The sequence below is a fragment of the Pelodiscus sinensis genome, chromosome 10 (assembly GCF_052426305.1).
Source record: "Pelodiscus sinensis isolate ZL-2025 chromosome 10, ASM5242630v1, whole genome shotgun sequence".
In the NCBI taxonomy this organism is placed as follows: domain Eukaryota; kingdom Metazoa; phylum Chordata; order Testudines; family Trionychidae; genus Pelodiscus; species Pelodiscus sinensis.
In genome coordinates this window covers 3,909,224-3,922,114 of record NC_143061.1, presented here as the reverse complement: position 1 = coordinate 3,922,114, position 12,891 = coordinate 3,909,224, and the positions used below count along the sequence as shown (strand labels likewise).

Genomic DNA, 12,891 nt, shown 5'->3' with positions numbered 1-12,891 from the left:
TAGCACCTACAGAGGCCAGCCAACAGCAGGCAAGGCACTGTAGTAAGACAGTCCCTGCACCAATGAGCTCCTAGTCTAAACAGATAAGGCAGATGATTGGTGGGAGGGGAAAGAGTCACAGAAAGGGGAAGTGACTTGACAAAGGTCACATAGTAGGTCAGTGGCGGAGCTGGGAGTAGTTTCCAGGTCTCTGGACTCCCAGTTCAATGCCCTACTAATTGGACCATGATTATATATGAAGTATCTCTCCTCCCTATGTACAGCTGGTGTATACATGCCCTGCCAGCAAGATCCTTAGTTTCATTTCTAGCTAAACCTAGGGCCATTTGACCAGCCCTGCTGAATTCATATCCTGCTCCCGTCATCCCCAGGACCGCTGAGGATCTGCTTTCCTTGCCCTCACATTCCGCATCATAGAGATGGTGCTAGGGGGACCTGGCTTTTACGCTGGCTCCCCCTAGCGCTGGCCCTTGCTTCTCCCCTCCCCCCCTTGCTGCCTTTGATACAGAGGCAGCGGGGGAGGGGGAGCGAGTAGTCGAGTAGTCACTAGGCTTGTTGGGTAGTCGACTACTCAACTAGTCGCTTCAATCCCTAGTGGAGGCCCCGTTTCGTTATTTTGCTTTGCTCCCCGTTGTCTGCCCTGGGAAATCTGACTCAGTGCCCCGGTGGGGAGACCTGTTTGGGAATAGCCGTCTGAAGGGTCGGGCCAGCTTCTCCAGGGAGATCGGCCAGCAAAGGCGCTTCGGGCGCGACTTTTCCCTGCTAACGTGGCGCTGGGGACTCGGGGGATGATGCAATGGGCACAGTGAGTCGTCAGAGTGCGGCAGTCCAGGACCGCTGCGTATCAGGGAGTGCGTTTCTCGCCTGCTTTCCAATTGACGGCATCTCCCTCTGAGCAATGGCTCTGATTCACAGAATGGAGACAAAGCAACTACAGGTTGAACCTCTCTAGTCCGGCACTTTCTGGTCCAGCAACATCCAACATGATTTGAGTTATGCGGATGTCCACTTATCACAGGTATAGCCAAGTTTCCTGCCGTCCCGTGAAGTTTACAGCCACCAGTTCTGGCTCTCAGGCTATGTCTACACTGGCATGATTTTGCGCAAATACTTTTAACGCAAGAGTTTTTGCGTTAAAGTATTTGCTCAAGAGAGCGTCTATACTGGCATGTGCCTTTGCGCAAGAGAGGTGCTTTTGCGCAAAAGCATCCATGCCAGTGTAGACGCTCTCTTGCACAAGAAAGCTCTGATGTCCATTTTAGCCATCGGGCTTTCTTGCGCAAGAAATTAACTTTGCCTGTCTACACTGGTCTCTTGCGCAAGAACAGTTGCGCAAGAGGGCTTATCCCTGAGCGGGAGCGTCAGAGTATTTGCGCAAGTCAGTGTTAGAACGTCAGTGTTCTTGCGCAAGTACTCGCGGCCAGTGTAGACAGGTGGCAAGATTTTGCACAAGCAAAATCTTGCCAATGTAGACACAGCCTCAGTGTTCTGTGCTGTTATTTATCTCTAATTTACCCCTCAATGTCTTCTCAAACCCCAGTAATGCTGCTAGCTAATATTAACCTCCCAGGGTCTGGCAAATTCTCTGGTTCTGAACCAGGTCCCGAAGGTTCTAGAGAGTTTCCCGGACTAGAGAGGTTCCCGGACTAGAGAGGTTCCACCTGTCAGGTTCTGAAGGAGTCAATCTGATGGGCGCTATAATGCTTCTATGCGAGCTGGGTTAAGCGAACGTAAAGGGTGCATGGGTGAGCCTGCGTAACCGTGACTCTGTCCTCTTGTACATGAGGGTTAGAAGAGCCTTCATTCACACCTGATTTCCCAAATCATCGGTCTATTGTAGGGGACATTCCGTGGGTGCGGCTCCTGCAACTTCCTTTGTCATTGTCCTGCGTGGATAGGGCAGTGCAGTGGGGGTGTGAGAATAGCCTGGGATAGATCTTCACCCTCTTGAAGCTGACGTGAGTTTGGCCTTTGACTTCAGCATGGTCTGGATTTCATAACTCCATAACACCAACGCTCCTTGCAGACATATTTAGGTACCTGTGGGCTGGTCCATCATTCACTTGTGTCCTTTCCTTGCTCCTGCATTGTAGCCAGCCATGGCAAGGGGTCGTCCACCCCAGGACTTGATGCTCTGGAACCAGCCCACCATCCTAAGCTACTCCGGCAACATATGGTCAAAAGCAAGGTGCATCTTGGCTCTCCGGAGCCATCTGAGACAGCATGAGCCCTAGGCGCCAATACGGGATGTTAACTGTCGGGTATTTGTGTAAACGTGTAACTGCTTGAAATATTAGATGTTTACATGCAGAGAGAGCCAGTGCTCACAGGGAGCCGGTTTAATAGCCGGCTGCCCACGAGCATCTATTCCTGCCTCCCCCCCGCCCTCTTGCAGCCTCTGTGAGAGGTGTGTGCGTCTCCCACCTGCTCCCCCTCTGTGGGAGTCAGGTGGCCCTGAAGGAGCCGACACATGTGGGGGGCTGGCTTAAAAGCTTACTCCCTCTGATACCAAGGCAGCAAGAGAGGGGGAGTGCGCGTCGTCAATAGGATTAGGGAAGCGTGTTTAGTCGATAGGCCGGAAGTAGAGAGCTTGCTGTTTGCTGGCTGCCGATCCTGTGCTCGCTGACAGTGAGAACGAGTTCCCAGGGCTCCTAAGGAGCTGCAGCATTCCCGGGCTATCTGAACTTGGTGCTTTCTAAGCCCCTTAGGTGAGGGGGTTGCTCCATCAGAAAACCCCGTAGCCAAGGCCTGACAAACAGCCGTGGCAGGGAAATGGTTTGAGCTCCTCCTCCAAGTGGTAAGGAGGGAGATGTTGCCCGTGTTTCTCAACACAGCCACACGCACCCGCCCTCGTCCGCCTGACCTGCCAGAAGTGGCTGTGCGGTGGGAGGCGGGGGCATTGACTGGCGTGTATTTGTGTAAACGTGCAACTGCTGGATTTTGAACGGTGACGTGTTTACATGCCGTGGGGGAGGGGAGGGGGGAGCCAATGCTTGCAGGGAGTGCGTTTTTAAGCCAACTCCCCGTGACCACCGGCTCCCGTCTGCCTCTCTCCTCCCTCCCCGTCTGCCTCTGATAAAGAGGTGGTGGTGGGGAGTTGCAAGCAGTTCCTACCTGCCTCCTCTCATCCCCTCACGCTAGCAGAGGCAGAAGTGGGGGGATGGGAGAAGGCGGCTCCACAGGAGCCAGCTTAAAACCTGACTGCGCATGGGCACCGGCTCCCATCTCCCCGCACTGCTTGCTGCCTCTGATATAGAGACAACAAGGGGAGGATGTGTGTAGTCGTTCAGATTAACCAATAAGCCCAGGCAATCGACTACCCACTAACATCCCTAGTAGGAGGTGGCCTTTTTTTGGGTGACGTTTATAAAAGAGGTCCTGATCTCTCATGGATATCCAAGACCCCATAAGGCAGATTGCTAACCCCACTCCCCACCCTGATTCCCAATCGGGTAATGGCATTCTATTGTCCCCTCCACGTTCCCTGTGGGATAGCAATTCGACGCCATGGTCGTCCATCCATCTGGCTCTCGCCTATGGCTTTAGCGCGGGTCAGTGCTGTTACATGGCAGCATTCTGGGATGGTGGATGTGACCCCTTTGCGATGATATTCCCAGAGGTTCTTTGGGATGCCCATGATCAAACCATCAAATCAGGCTTCCTGATAAACCAGAGCCACCTGCTCATTTATACGGCATCCTCCCCATTGCTCTAAGAGAGTTTCATGAGCCTCAAAGAATCCTTCCCAACACCAGCGGGGAAAACGCAAATGACAAATTAAAACCAGATCACGTCTGTTTGCAACTCAGTCATCCCCCATCTCCATCATCCTCTCCCCCTCTCCTCTCCCCAGTCTCATTGTGGTCGCCCGCTCTGATACATCAGCATGATTATCCGTGTAGTGCCTCGGGCTCTCAATTTGTAGCCATGGCATGAAAGTATCTCCCTGTGATGCAAATCAGAAACTTGTCTGCAGGAAGGAGCCATTGAAGTAGTTGGAAATCTTGTTTCTTGCTCCGCTAGGTCAACCCCGGTGAGAAGACGCTTGCAGAGAGACGATCCAGTTTAGACGCGGAAATCGATTCCTTGACCAGCATCCTGGCCGATTTGGAAAGCAGCTCCCCCTACAAGCCACGGACTCAACAGGTGAGTGAGTGAGCTCCTTTGGGTGCCTGTTGAACGGTGCAAACGTGGAGTGAGAAATCCGCACTTCCGGAGTCAACGTGCAAACCAGTTTGTAATCCTGGTGAGTGCGCCCGCCAGTTTGTATCTTTGCAGCATCCAGATGTGCCTCCCGATGGGAGAACAGGCGCAGTGGGGCGCGGGACCAGCGGAAGAGCTACCATGCAGCCAGGTGTCTGCATGTGGAGCTGGTCAGAGGGGTAACCGTAAAAATGGCATCTTGGGTACCGTGATTTTCTTTTCTGCCATAGCGGCTGGATGCTCCAAAACACTTTTTATCTGGCAGCCTGACCCTGCTCTCTGAATATCGAGCTGCCTTCTTTTTGCTTTGTTTGTTCAGCAGCAGGGGCGAGGGATGGATCTTAGCCCGGTTGTCAGCGTGGTTACCGCCGAATGGAACCACACAGACCCCTCCGGGTCTAGATCTGGGCAGCAGGTCAGATTTGTATCACTCGGATTCTGGGGACACGTAGGCCGCAGATCTCTGCATGTTGCAGGATTTTTTAGCATCAGCAAAATGACACATTCGTGGCATTTCAATAGGTTTGTTGATGTGGTGTCCAAAAACCTCCCACACCCAATAGCCGTCCAGTTGGACGTTTCTGTCTGCTTGCCAGTGAGTATTATGCATAGATGTGTGTCTGCGTATGCATATGTGGACACTATACATGTATGTTCCAGTGATAGTGATGAAACCCACGAAAGCGAGATGCATCGGAGTCAGCAGATGCAAATGCTTGAGCTGTGTGAGGTATTTGTATTCAGTTGCCATCTGTTCAGGGTAAGGCTCTGCCTCCTTAGACATTGCTGTAACTGGTCTTTTACCAGCAGAGTAGCTGTTGACGTATGGCAGCATCTTGAGTACAGACACTGCACGCCACGCTAATACTGGTGTATATAGCAGGGTAGGTCGTGAGATTCAGCTTAGGCCACGTCTCCACTTGCCAGAGGCTCCACGTGCTGGTGATCGATCTTTCAGAGTCTGATTTAGCGGGTCTAGTAAAGACCCTCTAAATCGAATGCTGAGGCCACCCTTGGTGGCGCTGGGACTCCTGGCGGTAGAAATCCCACATTCCAATGCCGCTCTATGCAGGTTTTTTGGGATTCTGTAGGATTCAACTGTGCCGTCATGGTTCAGTTGAGCCATGCCACTTATTCCGTCAGTGCTGAGACCCTCTCTCCTGCGGGTGGTGCGTTTAAACTCACTTTTAGCCCAGGGTTGTAAAATCTTGTTTAATTTAGGCATGTCAGAGGTTAACTGGGTATCTAGTTACTCAGTAGACAGTCGGCTTATTGACCTACTTACAAGGTAACAGTCCGGCTGGCTGGACCCCACTCTCAGCTGGGGCAGGATGGAGCAGCCCCTGCCTGTGGCCATATCAGTTAACTGGTTAAACAAAACATTTAACCAAGTAACTATTTTAGTGCATTTATACATCCCTAGTTTAATTACTTAAATGGGCCCTGCTGCAGTTGGGGGTGCTCTGGCTGGCCTGGAGCGCCCCTGCCTGCGGTGTGCCCTGCCCACAGTGGGTACAGGGCTGCTCCAGCCCCTGCTGGTTAACCGTAACCAGTTAGCAGGTTACTGGTTAACCGTTCACATCCCTAATTTAGCATGTGCAACTCGTGCTGTTTTCTGTCAGCACAAGCGACTGTGGAGATTTGTCGCTTGGGGTGTGTCTTCACCACACATCTAACCCAGGCTTCTACCTGGTCCAGACACCTCAGCTGGCCGCAGGGGAAAGCTTCTAACCAGCGTTTGGAGATACTCTAAACCTCACCTAATCCACTATCTTGGTGGCAGCGGTGGGGTACTTGAACTCACGTTAACTCGGGCTGAACCCCTCCGCGTTGGTGGCAAGACTGTGTGCAAAATCACTCCAGTGGCTGATAGTCCTCCGGTGGCTTCCCACCATTCCCCTAAAGGACAGGTAGGTTCTTCTGTAGGTGATGCAACATATTGGGGAAGAGTTCTAGAGTGCCTCAGCTGCCTTTTGCTCATTTCCCATTACACTTTGAGATAGGCATTACTTAACGTAATTGTGTCCCGTGAAAAATATAACTACGCCAACTATTAATAACAGCTGCAAGAAAGAGAAAATGCTGGAGCTGAATGTGTCATCTGCTGTAATCAAAAGGTACATGAGTAAGTCCTTGAACGGGGGAAACATAATACAAGCCTTAGACGTTTGTCTTTATTTGATCTGCAGTATCACAAACCCAGTGACTCACTTGACAGCCTACAGTAGGATAATTGCTTAACCTGCGAATTACAAGGCCACCTCATCAGTCAAGCTATGTAGTTCCTGGTTCAAGCCTTCACTTACTATCCCAAATGTGACAGGATAATGGAAGTGGCTAGGAAAAAGGGAATCGGGGCTTGTCTACATGGCAGATCTTTCCAGTTATACAGGTTGAACCTCTCTAATCCGGCACTCTCTGGTCCAGCAACCTCCATGGTCCGGGATGATTTGAGTTAGCCGGATGTCCACTTGTCATGGGTGTGGCCGAGTTTCCACAGTCCCATAAAGTTTGTTGACAGCCCCCAGTCCTGGCTCTCAGTGTTCTGTGCTGTTATTTAGCTCTACTTTACCCCTCAATGTCTTCTGAGAGCTCGGTGAGCAGTGGCAGTGTTGGTAATGCCGCTAGGCAATATTGACAGTATTGACTGTGGGGGACACTCGTTCAGGTATAACGTTGGGTTTTTTCATCTTAGCTTAAACTGCTTCCAAACGAGCAGAACCTAAACTGGAAAAAGGCCCTTTTATACTGGAAATAGAGGTTATACTGGTATAACTGTAATGGCTTAAATTCACACCCTGCCTTATACCCATATGACTTCTGGGCTTCCCACTACAGAAGGGATGTGTCCAGTGGAGGGCAACCAAAATGATGAGGAGGCGGGAGCACATGACCTATGAGGAGAGGCTGAGGGATTTGGGCTTGTTTAGTCTGCAGAAGAGAAGAGTGAGGGGGGATTTGATAGGAACCTTCCACTCCCTGAAGGGGGGTTCCAAAGAGGCTGTTCTCAGTGGTGGCTCCCAGTTGTAGCGAATATGTCTACAGAACGATAGAACTGGAAGGGACCCCAAAAGGCATCAAGTCCAGTCCCCTGCCCTCACAGCAGGACCAAGCACCGTCTAGATCATCCCTGTTCAACCTGTTCTTGAATATCTCCAGGGACGGAGATCCCACAACCTCCTGAGGCAATTGATTCCAGTGTTTCACCACCCCGAAAGGAAGTCTTTCCTAATGTCCAACCTCAACCTCCCTTGCTGCAATTCAAGCCTATTGCTTGTCCTACAGTTTATGGGCCTCAAGCCTTGTCTGTCCTCAGAGGTTTGATTCAGCTGGCATGTAGTGGCAGAGCAGATCTGCAGGTCTCTGGTGGAGGATGTTAAGCTTTGGTTTTAAAAAAACCCAATCAGCAAGCTCTTATTATCTGTGCCTTCTCTAAGCTGGCCGTCTTGAGGAGGATTCCTGAAAAAATAGCTTTGACAAATATGTGATTTCCCCCCCGTTCATCCCAATGAGGGGTTGATTCTGAAACTTAACGATGATGATTTAACTGCTTGTAATTGTTAGTAGCAACCTCCAACTTTCCCTGGAGTGCTGGATGGAGCAAGAGGTTGTGGGTAACGGTTCAGTACCACCCCTGTATTCCTACAGTGCAGATCTGTCTCCGGCCTAATAGTAACACCCCCGATGGATACTTTTTGTTGTTGTTGTTGTTGAACACAGAAGAAAAAGAAACTCACTTTTGTCTCTAATACCCTGGGAGCTCATTGCAGGACATTCAAGCAGTCCTGAAATCCCTGTCTCCAAATGCAGCATTGAGCCCTTGTAAATGCTTGCTTGGCAGATGCTTTTACATTTGCCCCGGAGTTAACGCTCTCCAGGGATGGTGCAGTTGCCATAGTTCTCACCCCAGCCTCTGAGTTTTCCATGCCCACGAACACACGTCTGCAGAGAATTACACACGCGGCAGGTACGTTCACCGGTACTGTGGTGTAGATGTGACTTTTCAGGTAGTGTTGTCAGCCCAGTGTATAGTTGGATCGTCACCGATCTCTGGAGTCGAGAAAGCCTCCCTTTGTTCATGAATTCCAACCGGAGCCAGCCAGCTAACGGGCGCTCTTCTGATTAGCAGATGCTTGAATCTGCTGCATCTGTTGCCATGTATTAGAAGTTAATCCTTTTGATAAGAGCACATCCGTTAAGAATTTATTTTTTTTTAATTTCAAGATCCCCGATTATCAGATTGTTACAGATGTACCAGATCGGAGTGACCTTTCCAGGGTATTATTCCTTCCTCTTGTGCTGTTGTCAGTGTGACAGTGAAGTACTTCTCTCCCGGCGACTGCTTTTTAAAATTTTCCACTGTGTAATCAGGTTCACCAAAAACTCGTTTTCCCTGCTTGTGAAATAGCATTTCATGCTTCATTTTTGCACGTGTGTTTGGTTACAGATTCAGAGGAAGCCGAGTGTAGACCACATTGTGCTTTGTAATCTAGGCTGTCATCTCAAATGTTGTCTGTCAGAAAGGACAAATATTGATTTTTGGAGACTGAGTTACAAAGTAAATGGTGCCTCGTAAATTGTTTATTTTTAATCTTCTGCGTTCGTTATTATTTGGTTATGAATGGTTTCAGAACATGCGCCGTGCCTTTCTAAGCAGCTTACGGTACCTGGTGTATTGAAACATTTTGTTTTGTTGCTTTTATTTGTCAGTGGCACCATCATATTCTTTACCAGCCCCTTGGGAAATGAGTCACTGATTACTCCAGTAGAGGTTTTTGTAATATGCTGTTTCATTAATAACAATGAACTCTCTTTCACCCTGAAGGTGCTAATTGTGCTACATAAACTATATATGGACAATGCCATGGAAATGCAGCCATCTCTGGGGTGGAGGGCAGCAGGAAGCCAGTGCACAATACACTATCTATCTGCTTTTAGGGGCTGTCACGGCTGAGAGTTTCATTTACATGAACACATTTAGCCTCACAATATCCTGGTGAGGAAAGGAAGAAATATGCCCACTTTCCATATGGGGAAACTGAGGCACAGAAAAGCTGTAATTTGCCAAATCATAGAATACTAGAACTGGAAGGGACCTTGCAAAGTTTCAAGTCTAGTCTCCTGTCCTAACAGCAGGACCAAGCACCATCTAGATCATCCTTGATAGATGTTTATCCAACCTGCTCTTCAATATCTCCAGTGATGGAGATTCCACAACCCCCCTAGGGAATTTATTCCAGTGTTAAATTTCCTACTATCAAGGTGGTTATTCTTAATGTCCAACCTGAACCTCCCTTGCTGCAGTTGAAGCCCGTTGCTTCTTGTCCTAACCTCAGAAGCCAAGGAGAGCAATTTTTCTCCCTCCTTGTAGCACCCTTTTAGGTACTTGAAAACCTCTATCATGTCCCCTGTCATCTCTTTTCCAAACTAAACAAGCTCAGTTATTTCAGTCTTCCCTCAAAGGTCATGTTTTCTAGACTTTTAATAATTTTTGTTGCTCTTGTCTAAACTGTCTCCAATTTCTCCACATCTTTCATGAAATGTGGTGCCCAGAACTGAACACAATACTCCAACTGAGGCCTAATCAGTACAGAGTACAGCAGAAGAATGACTTCTCGTGTCTTGCTCACAACACTCCTGTTCATGCAGCCCAGGTTCATGTTGGCTCTTTTTGGCAACAGCGTCACCCTGTTGCAAGTTCTAGGTTCACACATAGTCAATCTGTCTCCACTGGAACTGAAACTAGCTCTCTAGCGTCCGAGTCTCTTAACTGCATGTGACGTGCATTGCATGACTGGAGGAAGAGGAGAGATTTTGGCTAAGGACACCCAGAAAAAAAAATCTACTTTTGCAAAAAGCATCACAGGATGTTTAATGTCCTGGCAGAGCCTCAGCGAAAGTGAAGGCTTGTCCCTGCCTTGTTGTGAGTTTAGTCTAGCCGGGATTCAACCGATGGGTCCAGAGGACGTAGATATCCCAGTCTTAGCCATCTCCTGCTGAGCTCTTGCGGGCTTCAAGAGGTGCAGCCCATAAGTTTTGTTGGAGGTTGGGGGTGGGATATTGCTGGACTGTAGATCTCTGGCATTGATCAGTGATTTTTCCCACCACATGTTGAATCGGGGTATTTCCCCAGAACCGTTCCTCTGCCATCTCATAATTAGGCGTGGCGCTGTGTGAGCAAAATCAGGGTTTTCAAAGCCTTTGTTGGATTCCTCCATCCCCTCCATCCCCCGTCATAGTTGGGCCTCGGTTCAGCATCCGAGAGGAAGGCTGGTGTGTGAGTTTCTGATCCAACCAGCCGTGCTCCTGTCTAGCTCTCTGGCAGGGCCCATGTCAGCTGTGCGCGCTCTCCCCATCTAGCTCCCCCTTTGCCTCTCCCGGGCAGGATCCGTCGTGCACCTCTCCGTGCAATTCGAGGCGTCCTGCCTTGCACGGAAGACAAGACAGCAGAAGGGAGCTTGCACCACCATGCTTGTGAAGCCCAGTGTGCCGGGGAAAGAAGCGATTGCTATTTACTTGCCTAGGTGTGAGTGTGCCATGAAGTCTACGTCCTGCACAGAGGCCGTGGGGTTTGCTGCGGTGCCTCCTTGCCACCCAGGCATGGAGGGGTCTGCCTTGGTCCCATCCCTCATCCCCTTTGCGTCAATGCGCCCCGTCAAGGATGCAAACATGGAGCCATGCCCTGCTCTTTCCTGTGTGCAGAGACTGACATTGCCCCGTGACTTTGGCCTGGGCACACAGAGCAGGGAGGTTCCTGGGGCCCAATCCACTGCCTCCGTGCGACGCCGGATAACGGCCGTTCCCAGTCGGCCTCGTTCTGCAAACTTTGTTCGCACCAGTGATCCCCCTGGAACCAGAACTGGGCCCTTATTTCTCCAAGGTATGTCTCCAGCACACGCCCCACCAAACAGCACCTTGTGATGGGCTGGGGCAGAACTAGCTCCCATGGGAGCTACTGACCCGTGGGTACCTTTTACCATGGTGACTGTAAAAGGAGAGCAGCTGGGGAGGGCGTCGGAGGAGATGGCAAAGGGGGAATCAAGCCGGTACAATGGGGAGAGCCTGGGGATGATTTTAGAAGCACGTGCCTGGGATTGGGCCTCAGCTGCTACTATTTAGCTTTCTGTGATAGGATAACGAGTCTTGTGGCTAAGGGAGAAGCGGTGGATGTGGTATACCTAGACTTTAGTAAGGCGTTTGATACGGTCTCGCATGATATTCTTATCAATAAACTAGGCAAATACAACTTAGATGGGGCTACTATAAGGTGGGTGCATAACTGGCTGGATAACCATACTCAGAGAGTAGTTATTAATGGTTCTCAATCCTGCTGGAAAGGTATAAGAAGTGGGGTTCCGCAGAGGTCTGTTCTGGGACCGGTTCTGTTCAGTATCTTCATCAACGATTTAGATATTGGCATAGAAAGTATGCTTATTAAGTTTGCAGATGATCCCAAGCTGGGAGGGGTTGTGACTGCTCTGGAGGATAGGGTCGTAATTCAAAATGATCTGGACAAACTGGAGAAATGGTCTGAGGTCAACAGGATGAAGTTTAATAAAGACAAATGCAAAGTGCTCCACTTAGGAAGGAACAATCAGTTTCACACACAGAATGGGAAGCGACTGTCTAGGAAGGAGTACGGCAGAAAGGGATCTAGGGGTTATAGTGGACCACAAGCTGAATATGAGTCAGCAGTGTGACGCTGTTGCAAAAAAAGCAAACATGATTCTGGGATGCATTAACAGGTGTGTTGTGAGCAAGACACGAAAAGTCATTCTTCTGCTCTACTCTGCACTAGTTAGTCCTCAATTGGAGTATTGTCGCCAGTTCTGGGCATCGCATTTCAAGAAAGATGTGGAGAAATTGGAAAGGGTCCAGAGAAGAGCAACAAGAATGATTCAAGCTCTAGAGAACATGATCTGTGAAGGAAGGCTGAAAGAATTGGGTTTGTTTAGTTTGGAAAAGAGAAGATTGAGGGGGGACAGGAGAGCCGTTTTCAGGTATCTAAAAGGGTGTCATAAGGAGGAGGGAGAAAACTTGTTCATCTTGGCCTCTGAGGATAGAACAAGAAGCAATGGGCTTAAACTGCAGCAAGGGAGGTTTAGGTTGGACATTAGGAAAAAGTTCCTAACTGTCAGGGTGGTTAAACACTGGAATAAATTGCCGAGGGAGGTTGTGGAATCCCCATCTCTGGAGATATTTAAGAGCAGGTTAGATAAATGTCTATCAGGGATGGTCTAGACAGTATTTGGTCCTGCCATGAGGGCAGGGAACTGGACTCTCGAGGTCCCTTCCAGTCCTAGTGTTCTATGATTCTATTAGGGCTTGTGACAAGTTTGCAGATGATACCAAACTGGGTGGGGTTGCGACTTCTTTGGAGGATAGGGACATAATTCAAAATGACCTTAGCAAGTTAGAGAAATGGTCAGAGGTAAACAGGATGAGGTTTAAGAAAGAGAAATGCAAAGTGCTCCACTTAGGAAGGAACAATCAGTTCCATACATACAAGATGGGAAGCGACTGTCTAGGAAGGAGCATGGCAGAAAGGGATCTAGGGGTCATAGTGGACCACAAGTTGAATATGAGTCAACAGTGTGATGCTGCTGCAAAAAAAGCAAATATGATTCTAGGTTGTATCAACAGGTGTGTTGTAAACAAAACTCGTGAAGTCATTCTGCCGCTCTACTC

At 49.4% G+C, this 12,891-nt stretch overlaps 1 protein-coding gene across 6 annotated transcripts in view; it reads left to right on the top strand.

Moving 5' to 3' along the window:
- Positions 1 to 12,891, top strand: part of LPP (LIM domain containing preferred translocation partner in lipoma) — a 558,558-nt gene that overhangs the window by 329,673 nt on the left and 215,994 nt on the right. For all 6 annotated transcript variants that reach the window (XM_075938236.2, XM_075938238.2, XM_075938235.2 and 3 more), the window contains one exon: positions 4,024 to 4,146. In XM_075938236.2, coding sequence (XP_075794351.2) covers positions 4,024 to 4,146 — 123 coding nt within the window. The remainder of the gene's footprint in view (positions 1 to 4,023; positions 4,147 to 12,891) is intronic.